At 44.4% G+C, this 14,943-nt stretch overlaps 2 protein-coding genes across 5 annotated transcripts in view; both read right to left on the bottom strand.

Annotated features, from left to right (window-relative positions):
• Positions 1-565: 565 nt before the first annotated feature.
• LOC117409816 (tartrate-resistant acid phosphatase type 5) lies at positions 566-14,006 on the bottom strand. 4 transcript variants are annotated; one of them, XM_059006888.1, is made up of 6 exons: positions 13,763-14,006; positions 5,684-5,774; positions 4,728-4,927; positions 3,289-3,416; positions 2,428-2,773; positions 566-1,916 (listed from the first exon to the last, which is right to left on the bottom strand). In XM_059006888.1, the coding sequence occupies exons 2-6, from the start codon at positions 5,772-5,774 to the stop codon at positions 1,677-1,679; spliced, it is 1,005 nt and encodes a 334-aa protein (XP_058862871.1). In that variant the 5' UTR covers positions 13,763-14,006; the 3' UTR covers positions 566-1,676. The 4 variants fall into 4 exon arrangements, with proteins under 4 accessions (XP_058862871.1, XP_034766431.2, XP_034766428.2 ...); XM_034910540.2 differs by lacking the exon at positions 13,763-14,006 and adding an exon at positions 13,270-13,751; XM_034910537.2 differs by lacking the exon at positions 13,763-14,006 and adding an exon at positions 9,201-9,342.
• LOC131705011 (Kruppel-like factor 1) overlaps positions 3,564-14,943 on the bottom strand; it is a 134,922-nt gene continuing 123,542 nt past the window's right edge. Inside the window, exon 4 of the mRNA XM_059006887.1 lies at positions 3,564-4,175. The gene's annotated coding sequence lies outside the window, so the exon portion shown is untranslated. The remainder of the gene's footprint in view (positions 4,176-14,943) is intronic.

Genomic DNA, 14,943 nt, shown 5'->3' with positions numbered 1-14,943 from the left:
TTAAATGAAGGATATTGACTAAACGTTTTTGGTTTCTTTGTAATCACTCTATCATTCATCCTTGACCATGACACGCTTGAGTGACTGAAGCATATGCACTTAATCACCTGATTAGTGAGACAGTTGATTGGACACTGGATATGGGAGTGATTTCAGCTGTTGAATTACAAGAAAAAAAACAAAAACAGTATGCCACGGCTGTCGAGAGAGCAGCGCCTTCACGCGATCGGCATGTTGGAGGCTGGACGAGGGCAGCGTGCTGTGGCTCGCCGTCTTGGGTGCTCACAGCCAGTGATTTCAAACCTGGCGAGACGGTATAACCAGACACACTCTGTCAATGACAGCGCCACCAACTGGGAGACTCAAGAGTCACAACACCTGCCCGAGATCGACACATCATTCTGCAGCATCTTTGTGATGTCAATTGTTAATGAGCATGATAAAAAATCACTGCACCTGCTCGAAAACAGTTTGTCATTTTTCAATCACATCTAGTAAGTGATACGTTTCTTTTGCTGCTCGGTATATATTCAGCCCTTTTAAAAAACATGCAACATGCACAGAATTGTTAAATTGTGTTATATATACTTTTAATTCAACCCTTTGAAAACAATAAACATGCAAAATAGGATTACAGCAAGTAGTTTATCAGATTTAAAATGTTAGGATAAATATCTTAAAAGGCAGACTTCCCCGTCGGTGGTTTCTCACAGCACCCCCTATTGAAAAGGGAGGACTGGAGGACTTGCAGGCTCTGCCATCTTCATAGAAAATAAAACTATGTATCTTTTGTGGGATTAAAATGAGCCTTTTCTACTAAATTAACAGTGTGCTGGGATAGATTTAACTTTACCATATATATATGTAGGTATTCATCTAGTTATACAGTGTAAAACAGGTCACTGATTTTATAACTTGATTAATTCAAAGCTTGTGAAAATTTGCTTCTTCCAGTGTCTCTGAAAACATGAAATCCTGCACAATACAAAAGGAAGTAAAAAACAAAACAGAAACGCTGATTTCCGTACGGTTCATTTTTCATCTATAGACGTCAACTAGCAGACCTTCGCAACCCCATTGGCTACTACGGAGTCATGTGACCAACAATAGTTGTGCTACTGACCACAAACCAGCCCATAATCACTCTAGCAGTCAGCAGTCAAAACAGATAGCGACCGCAGCTTTGACCTTACAGTGGAAGAGTTCCTCCTTGGCTAGATAAAACCCATTACTGCCCACCGTCACCCCTCGGGGCAAAAGTGTTCCACTCTTACCCTCAACTCCTGTCTCTAGCAGGTCTAGTGAAAGAACTGCTAACATGCCAGCACCACTATATTCAGTTCTGTAGAACTGAACAAGAAACTATATTGTTTACTGCACAGGGTTCCCCACCCCTCCCCAAAAAAACACTTAATGTTTGGTCATTGAAGAAATCCGGTCAAAATATTTCTTTTAGCATTTCTGATATTTGTCCTGCAAGTAAAAGAATTGGAGTTTGTGCAAGGATGATTTTTTTAGACCAGTTTAGAGACATCTATTGGGTGAAAACTGACCCAATACAGGTACAACACAACTCTGGACGAACAGAAATAGAATCAACATTAAAAATTGTAAAGCTACATATAAAATTTTAGAGGGGTCATCATGTCATTCCGGACAGTGTGCTCCTCCTTGCTCTAGGGGGCGCTGCGGCGAGGCAGCGTGGTGCGGTACAGGGATTTCCCCATGGCTGTGATGAAGGTCACGGCCATTTCCTGTCGGGTGACCTCCACGTGGGCGAAGCCCCCCAGCGAGGAGTGTTCGGCGTAGAAGAACTTGAGGGAGTCTTCCGGAATGTCACCCTTGTGCTTCAGGGAGTGTTCCAAGAAGTTCCCAGCTCCACTGACCACGTAGCCGACCCCAGACTCCTGAATATACTGCAGGGAGGAGAAGACAGGCACACGCTTCAGCCACTGCGGGATTCAAAAAAAATCTCAAGATTTTAAAATCGGAATCCTCCAGCCTATTCCAGCGCTGGGGCAAACGTTCGTACATCAAATGAAAACGCTGCTCAGATCTGGGGGCAAAAACAACCCTGTGATGCATTAGTTTGTACAAACAGATATCATGCAGAGGAAACTAGACATTTGAACTAGCTGGAACACTGTATACTGTGCTGCACCATTCAAGATGACATCTGGAGATTTAAGTATAATTATTTTACCCCCCCCCCCTCTTTTTTTTTCACCCCCCCTAATTTAGAATGGTCAATTTCGTTCCCTCACCGCAGCGACTCCCCACAAAAGCGGGAGACCTCCGATCCCACGCCCAGGAGCTCTACAGCAGCAAGCTTCCAGCTTCTGGGAGGTTAAAGGCCAGCCTGGTCTGCTCTGAGCTCCCTGTAGGGGTCTCCGTCGCTCGACGAGGGGTTTAGCCTCCCTAACTTACCTGCAGGTTGTGGTCGTGGCCGCACAGGTAGGCCGTGACCTTGTGTTTCAAGAGCAGGGGCCTCAGTTTGTCCAGCAGGCAGTGGGTGGGGCCGTGCTCGGCCACTGACCACACAGGGTAGTGACCGGCCACCAGCAGGAAGTCGGCGCGGGAGCCCTCGAGCTGCTCCGAGAGCCACTGGAGCTGAAGGGACGCGCCGGACTCGCTCAGGGGGCCCCGGGGCCTCTCGTCGGAGAAGTCGTCCGAGTTTCCGCACAGCAGGACGGTGTCCAGCATGAGGACGGTCAGGGTGGCGTTGGAGCCCGGCACTCTGAAGTGAAGGTCGTAGAAATAGCTGGGGAAGTTCCTGTAGAAACAGCAGCATCCACCGATAAGGACTCGCTCGCCTGCGTCACTACTCAAAGAGCGTGGTGCGACTAGGGCTGCTGCTCCTATTACTGCACAGCACACAAAATAAACACAGGCGGGACGATCACGCAGTTAGTGATCACTGTGGCTTTTAGTTTGCACGCCTCAAACGAAATATTCATTGCTCAATTGATCAGCCAGGGGCCATATTCTGGGGGCTCTTGTAGCTAACTAACCAGGGACACTCATGAAAACATCAGAATTATCTACTGTGCTCTTCCGTTTAGATTTGGTTTCTAGGTGCCCTTTTTTAAAAGGTACAGTAAATGTGCAGTGTGTGTGTGCGTGTCAGGTCTCACCATCTCTTGGACAGTTTGCTGTAAGATGTGCAGTGTGCGAGTGTGTGTGTGTGTGTGCGTGCGTGCGTGCGTGCGTACGTGCGTGCGTGCGTGCGTGCGTACGTGCGTGCGTGCGTGCGTGCGTACGTGCGTGCGTGCGTGCGTCAGGTCTCACCATCTCTTTGACAGCTTGCTGTATGCGATCTGAGCCGACACATTCCCCGAGTGGTCGTGGTTTCCAGCCAGGACGTACCAGGGCAGGTCCTCCAGAGAGTCTGCAGTGAAGACGTGCTCAAACGTCTCCTAGCAGGACAGACACGCACGCAGGGTCAGCACAGGGAGCAGACATCTCATTTCACACTATCCTTTTACCTGGTTTGGATATTTCTAATCATAAAAAGTACTTTGAGTGCTCAGAGTTATTTCAATTTACTTTTTTCTTTAAACCAGGGAAAGTGCTTTGAAACAATACAAAAAAACACCCTTATCGAAACGGACGGAACTTTGAGTTGTATTCCGGTAATCTCCATGACAACCATTAGTGATCAGTCAGGACGTCACATAACCTGACAGTTCATTTTCCAGCATCTATTCCAACACACAAACACGCAGTCATGGTGTTTATACCACAATGGGGGAAGTGCAAGAGAAATGAGAAGATCTGGCAAATTTGTGAAGCAGCGGGGTTTTCCAAAACAGTACAAAGCACTGTCCCACATCACACACACACACACAAAAATAAAACTAACATCAATCTGAGCAGCGGCACAAAAAATAATAATGCTTGGGTATAATGACAAAAGTAGGAGTTTGAGGAGGCGAGGATGAGGTTGTATTATGTGAGACTGCATGGTGTGTCCAGTTCGGGTCCCCACGACAACAAAGGGACATTGTGGCCCTGGAGAGAGTCCAACAAAGACCGAGGTCTTCATGTGATGGCAATAAACATCGGGGCAGCAGTGTGGAGTAGTGGTTAGGGCTCTGGACTCTTGACCGGAGGGTCGTGGGTTCAATCCCAGGTGGGGGGACACTGCTGCTGTACCCTTGAGCAAGGTGCTTTACCTAGATTGCTCCAGTAAAAACCCAACTGTATAAATGGGTAATTATATGTAAAAAATAATGTGATATCTTGAAACAATTGTAAGTCGCCCTGGATAAGGGTGTCTGCTAAGAAAGAAATAAATAATAATAATAATAATAATAATAATAATAATAATAATAATAATAATAATAATAAATTAGTTGGTATTTTCTAGAATTATGTAAAAGACACAACTAGTGATCATGATAATATCTATAGCTGGGACCGCTTGATAATTCCTGAACCACTATAGAAACACAGGGCTTGAAACTGGCACCAGCCCTGCACCCAGCCCTGGGTTCAGAACGCTATTTTACCAACCAGCTGCCATGCGTTTGAACAAATCAGCTCAATCTGCTCTGAATGACTCGATCTCGCCTCTCATCGCAGCATCAAATGAGCAACGCCTGTAGGTTTACTAACAGGAGGAACAGTTTAACATCAAGCCCCCTTTCTGAAGTGAAGGTGGATCTGAAGGCCAGGACTGCGTGCAGGGGGAGGGATTCAAGCCCCGCCAGACGGGGGCTCCTCACCTTGAACCTCTTGTCGTGAGCGCTGTGCACGCCGCTGTAGTAGAAGTTGTCTCCAAGAGCCAAGACGAAGTCGGCCCCCATGGACTCTGCCACCCTGCCCATCTCCCGGGCCGTCGCCTTTTCGATGGGCGTGAGGTATGGGGGGTACGGGAGCCCCCCCCAGTCCCCCAGCGCTAGAAACCGGATAGAGGACCTGTTACCTGAGAGAAGGAACGGGCCGTCACTAAACCGGATCAGAGAGGCGAGGAGAGCCCTGCAGCGCAGAGCGATGGACCAACTGCTGCCAAACATAGACGTGATTCACACACACTGTACCCCTCGCCTTGCAGCACGACCAACACTATATATGAGGCTGTGTGGTCCAGTGGTTAAAGAAAAGGGCTTGTAACCAGGAGGTCCCCGGTTCAAATCCCACCTCAGCCACTGACTCATTGTGTGACCCTGAGCAAGTCGCTTAACCTCCTTGTGCTCCGTCTTTCGGGTGAGACGTAGTTGTAAGTGACTCTGCAGCTGATGCATAGTTCACACACCCTAGTCTCTGTAAGTCGCCTTGGATAAAGGCGTCTGCTAAATAAACAAATAATAATATAGCTCAATCATGTATTTGTCTAATCACTGGTTATGAATTCTACAAATGCCAATTATAATGAACTGGGGTACAGATTATGAATTATTAGTTAATTTATACAGAAAACAAACATACTAGAATACAATACACCTGTGTGTTCAAGGTGTATGTGATGTTAAATATGTAATTAATGGTATTGAACTATATTTCTAAGAAAAGGAAGTAAACTACTTTCACATCGTGATCCCAACACAGTGTGATTTCTCCCAGTACTCCCCCAGTATCGAAAAACCACTGTTCTGAGCTTCTGTAAAACCCTGGTTCTAATTCCACCTCCATGCGATCGTCTCTTTGGAGGTTTGCTGTGCGTCTCACAAAACAAACTTACGATGGTCAAGATCCAGCGACGGTTTAGGGAAGCAGAGCATCATGGGAAGTGCCGACAGCAACACAGCAAGCTGGAGCCCCCCGCGCACCATCTGAGGAGACAGAACGAGACGGCACGTCAGAGGACTCGGAACCAACACCAGATCAACTGGTAAATGTTACACTCCGGTCAAACACCAAATGGGTGGTACAGACGGAGAGAAAGAGCGTGGCAACCCATTCCATCCCCTCCCCACTCTCTGTGTGAAGAAGAGTCTCCTTCAGCAACATGACTAGGTATCCCATTCCATCCCCTCCCCACTCTGTGTGAAGAAGAGTCTCCTTCAGCAACATGACTAGGTAACCCATTCCATCCCCTCCCCACTCTCTGTGTGAAGAAGAGTCTCCTTCAGCAACATGACTAGGTAACCCATTCCATCCCCTCACCACTCTCTGTGTGAAGAAGAGTCTCCTTCAGCAACATGACTAGGTAACCCATTCCATCCCCTCCCCACTCTCTGTGTGAAGAAGAGCCTCCTTCAGTAACATGACTAGGTAACCCATTCCATCCCCTCCCCACTCTCTGTGTGAAGAAGAGTCTCCTTCAGCAACATGACTAGGTAACCCATTCCATCCCCTCACCACTCTCTGTGTGAAGAAGAGTCTCCTTCAGCAACATGACTAGGTAACCCATTCCATCCCCTCCCCACTCTCTGTGTGAAGAAGAGCCTCCTTCAGCAACATGACTAGGTAACCCATTCCATCCCCTCACCACTCTCTGTGTGAAGAAGAGTCTCCTTCAGCAACATGACTAGGTAACCCATTCCATCCCCTCCCCACTCTCTGTGTGAAGAAGAGTCTCCTTCAGCAACATGACTAGGTAACCCATTCCATAGCTTTGTTACTGGTCTTTCCCGGGTTGGTGACTGGTGGATTAACACAGAGACCTAGGTTCACACATCTGCATTGCCCATCAGCAAAAGAACAATGGGGCCTCCCCGCTGGTACAGCAGCCATTGTCCTTGTCTCCTGGGGGCAGGATCAACCCCAGGGACGGATCACTACAGCCCCAGGCTTTATTCCAACACAGGCCCGTTTGTTTTGTTTTTGAAATGCCACACATGTAGAATGTTCTAGTGCCGCTGGTAAATAAAATTACAGTTTTACCTTGTCAAGACATTCAAAAGAACAAACATACAACAAACTGTTACTACAAAACACTGCTGTGATAAAGACTGGGATAAGAAATTGGTTCTGGTGTTCCCGCGGGTTAGGGAAACAAAACCGGCAGGGTCTGTTTCTCCTCATCGCACTACAGCGAACCCTACCAGCCAGCCGCCCGGTGAGCTCAGAGCGGACACCTGCAGGGCCGGCCTTTAGGAGGCCTGCAGCTCGTGGACCTTTGCCAAGTTCCTGGATGTAAAGAGGCGGATGGTGGTCAGATCGCAGGACGGCCACGGACCTGCAGTTCTCCTGAGCGGTTGTGGGGAATGTGATGGGACCTTCTAAAATTGGTGGAACAAATTCAGACGGGTAAAGTAATTGGGCACTATAATTTATTTTTAATAGTATAAAAATACTTCGTTAAACCCCCTAACTTGCAGAATTAGCTTTATAGAAAACAAACTCCACATGACTTGTTTTTGTTGTTATTACTCAAGAGCTGTGGTGCTCTGCACAGGACAGAACGCACGCAGCAGTTTCAATGCATGCAGTAAAACCAGGAGGCAGGAAACGTCTCATTTTAAGGAAGCAGTCTGGTTTTGCGGTTGGACCTGATGTTTAAGCGTTTCCTGAACCGTTTCAGTTATTCCAGCCCCATGCAGCTCGTTTCATGTACGAGATCGTATGGGTTGATTGGGAGAAACGGACGTTCAGAAACCTGCAGGCCTTAATGTAGGGCAGCAGTGTGGAGTAGGGGTTAGGCGTCTGGACTCTTGACCGGAGGGTTGTGGGTTCAATCCCAGGTGGGGGGACACTGCTGCTGTACCCTTGAGCAAGGTACTTTACCTAGATTGCTCCAGTAAAAACCCAACTGTATAAATGGGGAATTGTATGTAAAGAATAATGTGATATCTTGTAACAATTGTAAGTCGCCCTGGATAAGGGCGTCTGCTAAGAAATAAATAATAATACATAATAGTGCAAGCAACCCTGGATAGAGAACACCACAGGTAACGGCACTCGACCAAAAGAATCATAGAACACAGCTCCGTACCAAATATTAAGCCAATAACTCGGGGCGTTCGGGTTGTGATCTACATGTTTTCCATACAGCATGCGTACAGAACCCTGCAAATATGAAGGCAGTATCTCAAAAGGTATCTGGTACTGACCTCTCGGCTGCACGGCTTGCTCTTGAACGGAGAGACGTTGGTCTTTGAAATGCTTGTTTTGCGATTCGAGTCCAGCCCTTGCTTTTTCAATGTCGTTTACGAGGGAGCCCCACGCGATCCAGTTAAACCTGTCCTACTACACATCACTCGCAATATAAAAGCAGCAGGCACACACGCACACATGCAAATATTACAAAACACAGTCTTTAGTGAAACGAAGTGCTCCCGAGCGTTTGCTCATTCTAATCCCGAAGCGCTTCGCATGCAAAGGCTTGCTTCACATTTCTTATCTTCTGCACACGGCACTCCTCTGTTGTGCGAGATACCAAAAGGAATAGTGTTGACTGGACAATTCAGGAGGTCAGGCAACTAAATAGGACCAAACCACGGTCAAGAGGTCAGAGAGGCTGGCCGCTCTGACCTTGAGGGAGTGAGGGGAAAAAAAAACAGTCTGCATCTCACACCGCACCCTGGACTAGGGTTTGAATAATTGAACAGTGTCATTTACAGCCATCTGTTACAAATGTGACAGAGAGGTTTTCAAGGCTGGATCACATCGATATCGGGGTCTGCTATACAACACTTTTGATCTAACCCTGACGACTCTGTTTAAAAAGGACTACACAGAGTTAAAACAAATTCCAGTGAATCTTTATTTATATATATATATATATATATATATATATATATATATATCACTACACTATGAATACCAGTAGCTATAAACTGGACGGCTAAGCCATTTACCAGTAACCAAAACCCAATCCTTGTACAAACAGACGTATTCAATGCATTTCTCCCTGTCTGAACACACAGGCCTCGCCCTTCACGCACACACTCGTCAGTATTTCTAACCTGCTTAACCACAGGCAGGGGTCCCTCATTCCATTAGAGACAGGTGTTTCCCATCCTGGCCCCGAGGCATTCTGGGGGATGTAGTCCTGTAATCCTAATTGGACTACATTTTTCCTTTCTCGAACTCAAACTCCCAGTAGCCAGACACATTGAGTACCTGTCCTGTAACTGACGTGTTTGCAACGCAGGTATCTGGAAGGAGAGCTGGACGCATTACCTTCACTAAGAGCTTCAAATAAAATGACCATTCAAATGCATCGTTCACGTTTACCACGATACAGGAAAAGGCGAGCTGGGCAAAAACACTGAAGTCAAAATGAAAAACGACTAAATGAAAAAGCAACTTACTTCTGCAGTCCTGTTTGTTCTTTCACTACTGCTGCTCTAAAAAGTCCCCCTCCTGCCCTTCCTGTTGACAGCTCCCTCGCTCGCACACAGCGCGCTTTATCATCTGATAAAAAGCAGAACTGGCTCTGTCAAAGGTTGAGCCCAGGCAGCTGGGCGGAGCGAGCGGTCTAACAGACAGGACGGTGACTCAAGCTGCTGTGAAACAAGCTCGCGATCAGCACGGGACTGCTTTTACTGAGGAGGAGTTTGTGTGTTTCTTTTTTTGTTTTGAGGGAGAACAAAAAAAAAAAAAAATTGGCCGTGTTTCATCAGTAACGCTTCAGGCAGTAAACTTAAATGCACCTGCAAATCCAAGAACAAAAGTGAAATTAAAGTGGACTCCCACACTGACTTCAACCTTCAGTCAAGGACAGCTGCTTAGCAAATGTATTGTAGCCAGGTACAGTTAAACCTCTTCACAGTCTTACTCCAAATGTACCTCCTTCTCATTATCCTCATCATCATCCTTATCATCATCATTCTCATCCTCCTCCTCATCATTATTCTCATCATCATCCTCATCTGCCTCCCTAGTTTTTAAATAAGAATTTTTCTTTTTATAAACAGAGTTGCTGTAGCCTTAATAAAGAGGATTCTGACATAGGGCAGCAGTGTGGAGTAGTGGTTAGGGCTCTGGACTCTTGACCGGAGGGTTGTGGGTTCAATCCCAGGTGGGGGACACTGCTGTTGTACCCTTGAGCAAGGTGCTTTACCTAGATTGCTCCAGTAAAAACCCAACTGTATAAATGGGTAATTGTATGTAAAAATAATGTGATATCTGTATAATGTGAAATAATGTATAATGTGATATCTTGTAACAATTGTAAGTCGCCCTGGATAAGGGCGTCTGCTAAGAAATAAATAATAATAATAATAATAATAATAATAATAATAATAATAGTCCAATTTAAACAAAGCATTACTGTTTAAAAATGTACCAGAAAGTGACTTACTTCCCCCAAAGCTCTTAATACCCTCCCCCCTCCTCCCCCCTCTGACTAAACCTCACAGACCCATGAGCAATACTGTCTACCAGCAGTAAAGTCAACCATTCCCACAGGCCACACTAACCCCGTCTGCTCCTCTCTACACCAGACACGAGGAGTTTGAGAGACGTCTGGAAAATGCATGTGGATTCCCAGCAAGATCATCGTAGGAAGCAGTTCCCAGGCACGGGGTGCGAGTGTGTTAAAGCACACCTGTACTTCTGAAACACTGACCACTCGACCCAAAAGGTTGAAACAGGGTTCCGTTGGGTCACCGTGGCGATAACCCTGTGTTCTATAGGGTCAAGATCGCAAGAACAGCACTTTAGATAAGCGATCGTAATGCAACAGTATTAGCGTTTGTGTTGTTTTCACTACTCCTCTAATGGCTGCATTTAATCCTGTACTTCAGAATACTGTAATCTGCCAAGTGTTTAACCTGTAGTACTTTGTATTTAATCATATCCTGATGTAACTATCACTATTACCTGCTGTATTATTGAATTGTGGTTTGTCAAACTTGTACTTTACTTGAACAAAAGTTATTGTATTTCTTGCTCTTATTGTATTACTTGTATTGTAACGCTTGAAATGTTTTTGCTTACGATTGTAAGTCGCCCTGGATAAGGGCGTCTGCTAAGAAATAAATAATAATAATAATAAAAAAATAATGGCTGCGTAGTTGAACTTTGACACCCCCTGCTGCATGAATGTATGAAAGAATACATGAAGAAACTGCTTTGTGTCCTCCTATGTAAAAAACGTACCTCACTGACACACTGCTTAGTGGAAAGGAAAGTTTTGAGGGCTGATTCTCAAACGTATGATGAGAGAAGTGTTTTCTTTATGCATGTACGGCTTTCACAGTATTATTATTATTATTATTATTATTATTATTATTATTATTATTAGTTTATTTAGCAGACACCTTTATCCAAGGTGACTTACAGAGACTAGGGTGTGTGAACTATGCATCAGCTGCAGAGTCACTTACAACTACGTCTCACCCGAAAGACGGAGCACAAGGAGGTTAAGTGACTTGCTCAGGGTCACACAATGAGTCAGTGGCTGAGGTGGGATTTGAACCGGGGACCTCCTGGTTACAAGCCCTTTTCTTTAACCACTGGACCACACAGCCTCCTGTGTAAATGTTGATAGTAAAATGCCTGACAAACTAAAAACTAAAAAATGGTAAAAGTCACAAAAAATGAAGGCTTGGGACTTCCTACAAAACAAGCATAAGATGTGCTGAAATATTTCTAAGTGCTTGTACTCCTCATATTGAACCTTGAGACTTTCTATACAATGACAGATCACGTAATGTTAAAACTTTACAATGCATTAATAAGACCTCATCTAGAACATTGTGTTCAGTTCTGGTCACCTCGTTACAAAAAGGATATCGCTGCTCTAAAAAGAGTGCAAAGAGCAACCAGAATTATCCTGGGTTTAAAAGGCATGTCGTATGCAGACAGGCTAAAAGAATTGAATCTATTCAGTCTTGAACAGAGAAGGTGATCCGATTCAAACATTCAAAATCCTAAAAGGTATAGACAATGTCGACCCAGGGGACTTTTTCGACCTGAAAAAAGAAACAAGGACCAGGGGTCACGAATGGAGATTAGATAAAGGGGCATTCAGAACAGAAAATAGGAGGCACTTTTTTACACAGAGAATTGTGAGCGTCTGGAACCAACTCCCCAGTAATGTTGTTGAAGCTGACACCCTGGGATCCTTCAAGAAGCTGCTTGATGAGATTCTGGGATCAATAAGCTACTAACAACCAAACGAGCAAGATGGGCTGAATGGCCTCCTCTCGTTTGTAAACTTTCTCATGTTCTTATATCGTAAGAGAGGTCTGCATCGTTTCTGTCTTCACACCAAAAGCACGACACAGCTCATGTAGTTAACCCAACGGTGCTTGACTGAAGAGGAAGTGTTTTTATAGCTGGCATGTATACATCCTCTCCCCATTTCACTGAATCTGTGCAGAAATCACAAACCGCGTCTCGCGAGACATGTTGCGATTCTGCCTGCTTACAGCAATGCCTATCGTGACATGACAGCATCGCTCTACCCATAATGCTGTGCGCAGCGGCAGCCAACGTTTTAAAATCTCCAATATTTCAGTGTCGGCTGCATGAATAAAAGTTGCCATGACTATGACACGGGCGTGTGGAAACTATTCACAGCTCTGTTCCGCTGGCAGTGGAATGCAAACTATTTTGAAACCTCAATTCTATTTAAAGAGACAGTGCCTCATAACAGAACTGCTATCTTTAGAAACAGCTACAGCTTTAACTATTACAGCGCCAGGGCTACCACCATCACAAACACAGCACAGGGATGGAAATAAGACTCCTGTTGCACAGCAGTTTCACCCATTCCAGGTTTTACTAGGAGCTTGATTAGCCGCACTGTACAGGTAACAAGCCCAGGTGTGTCTTATTAAACTCACAGTAAAACCAGGAAGGGATCAAACTGCTATGCAATGGGAGTCTTATTTCCATCACACAAAAACACTAAATCAGGGTCACATCTTGGGCCTGGAGCACATTTGGTTAAAATCTATCTAACACTGTCGAGTGAAGTATTATTTACAGCATGCAAATCGTACTCCTTGACCTCGTGATACAGGCTACAGTGCGGTTATCAGCGGGTTTAACGCAAACCTCCCCAAACTGCACGCTGGCGTGTCATTTTTTTGTTTTTGTTAGGGCAATGGTCTCCAGTATTGGTACGCCTGGTGTTTTAAAGGTTAATTACAAAAAGGAAACGTTGCGTTGACTTGAAGCAGCATTTATAGCTTCGGGACACGTAATATTGATCCAAAAACACGTGTATATTCACGCTGCACTAGTTCAGGGAATTAATGACATTTGTATCAGAGATAATGGACCATTTTTTAAATATGAAACCATTAAAAGCGGGCAAGTATTGATAGTTGACAGATATAGACTGCATATCCCAGAATATTTACAGTAGGAAACTACACCGTTAAAGCAAAGGTAGTTTGAATGTGTAATGGGTGGACATGCGTTTACCTCGAATGAGAGTGGACGGGTCTGTGTAAAGAGGCGCAGTCCGCCGGGTCGCTTCGGGTCAGCAGTCCAGTCTCCGCTCAGGCGCCTCCGGGGGGCTCGTGTGGTTTTTTTTGCGCTTAGTGTTTAGTTAAAAGTCTCACAAACTTTGGAACGGTCGGAAAACTTTAAAATATCTGCAACTGCTATTTGATTAAACCCCGGCCGATTTGCTGCGGATAAGGGTACGTTTTAAACGTTATCATTTCGAGAGAGGAGAGAAACCTAAAACACACACAAACACGCGTTTTCAGCCCCACGCGTGGATAGATCCTAAACTGACGGACTATGTTTTTTTTTTTTTTTTTAAATAAACGAAAATTTCAAACAGCTAACCGAACGACGATAGTCAATATATTTTTAAAAGTTTTCAAACAGTTTAAACTCACAGATAAAAAAAAAAAAAAACGCATTAACACTAAAACAACAACAATGCAAACGCTAAAAGTGTACCTACATGTTTAAAAAAAGGTTACAGCGTCTTGTTTTGTTATCGTTAAAATAAAGCGAAAGGTAACTAAAAGCGATGTTTTTTCTATTTTTTTTTTAAAACGACTCGTTCTTTATCACCGGTTCTTCCTCCACTTCCAAAACTGGAACGTGCGTTTAAAATGACTCTGATAAAGCTTCTGCTCAGGTAGCTGATCACGCCGGCTCCTCCTGATCAGTCCCCCTATTGGATAATCAATCCTTGCAAAAAAACAAAACGCCCCAGCGATGCAGATATTTAAGAAAAAGGGGGGGGGGGGGGGGCGAGGCTGGAGACAAAGGCCAAAAGGTCAAGGTAAAGCATTCTGCTGAGGAAGCGAGATTTGCTTTGATTTAGTTACACAAGACCAACCCTTAGTGTCTGAACACGTTTTTTTCATGTTTTTTTTAAGAAAACAAAAGCGTCCCCCCCCCCCCCCCTTTTTTTTTAAATGTCTTTTTAATCACTTGCCTCGCTGTTTTGCTATGTTATTAATTGTTGGTAATACATTATATATATATATATATATATATATATATATATATATATATATATATATATATATATATAGTTTTAATTAAAAAAAAGAATCAAATCAAAGTGGAAATAATGTACCACATCCAATGAAACTGATTAAACCCAGGCGCACTTTTGTTAAGGTAAACTTAATGATTTAATTGCGTTAGAACTGGGGCAAGACATAAGAACATAAGAAAGTTTACAAACGAGAGGAGGCCATTCAGCCCATCTTGCTCGTTTGGTTGTTAGTAGCTTATTGATCCCAGAATCTCATCAAGCAGCTTCTTGAAGGATCCCAGGGTGTCAGCTTCAACAACATTATTGGGGAGTTGGTTCCAGACCCTCACAATTCTCTGTGTAAAAAAGTGCCTCCTATTTTCTGTTCTGAATGCCCCTTTATCTAATCTCCATTTGTGACCCCTGGTCCTTGTTTCTTATAAAGTTATTGTTGCGTTAATGAAAAGTAACCGTCGACTGAATTAGCGTCCAAGCTCCGTATTCATTACATCTAGATCCGGAGACTGGTTTTATATTACACATTCAGAAGGTTTATATACAGGAAGGCAATGCGTAACATATCACAACATGCCTTTATTTATTTAAAAAAAAAGACTTTTTTTACTGTTTCATTTTTTCACGTTGAAAGTTAT

Source organism: Acipenser ruthenus, chromosome 34 (genome assembly GCF_902713425.1).
Source record: "Acipenser ruthenus chromosome 34, fAciRut3.2 maternal haplotype, whole genome shotgun sequence".
In the NCBI taxonomy this organism is placed as follows: domain Eukaryota; kingdom Metazoa; phylum Chordata; class Actinopteri; order Acipenseriformes; family Acipenseridae; genus Acipenser; species Acipenser ruthenus.
This window is presented reverse-complemented; position numbering and strand designations above follow the sequence as displayed.

What these genes read in the sequence shown, in the direction of transcription:
- LOC117409816 (XM_059006888.1), bottom strand. Translation starts at nt 5,774, where the DNA reads ATGGTGCGCGGGGGGCTCCAGCTTGCTGTGTTGCTGTCGGCACTTCCC. An exon ending in AGCAAGCTGTCAAAGAGATG is followed by an intron (nt 2,774 to 3,288) that starts GTGAGACCTGAC and finishes CTGTTTCTACAG; the next exon opens with GAACTTCCCCAGCTATTTCT. An exon ending in GCCACGACCACAACCTGCAG is followed by an intron (nt 1,917 to 2,427) that starts GTAAGTTAGGGA and finishes TCCTCCCTGCAG; the next exon opens with TATATTCAGGAGTCTGGGGT.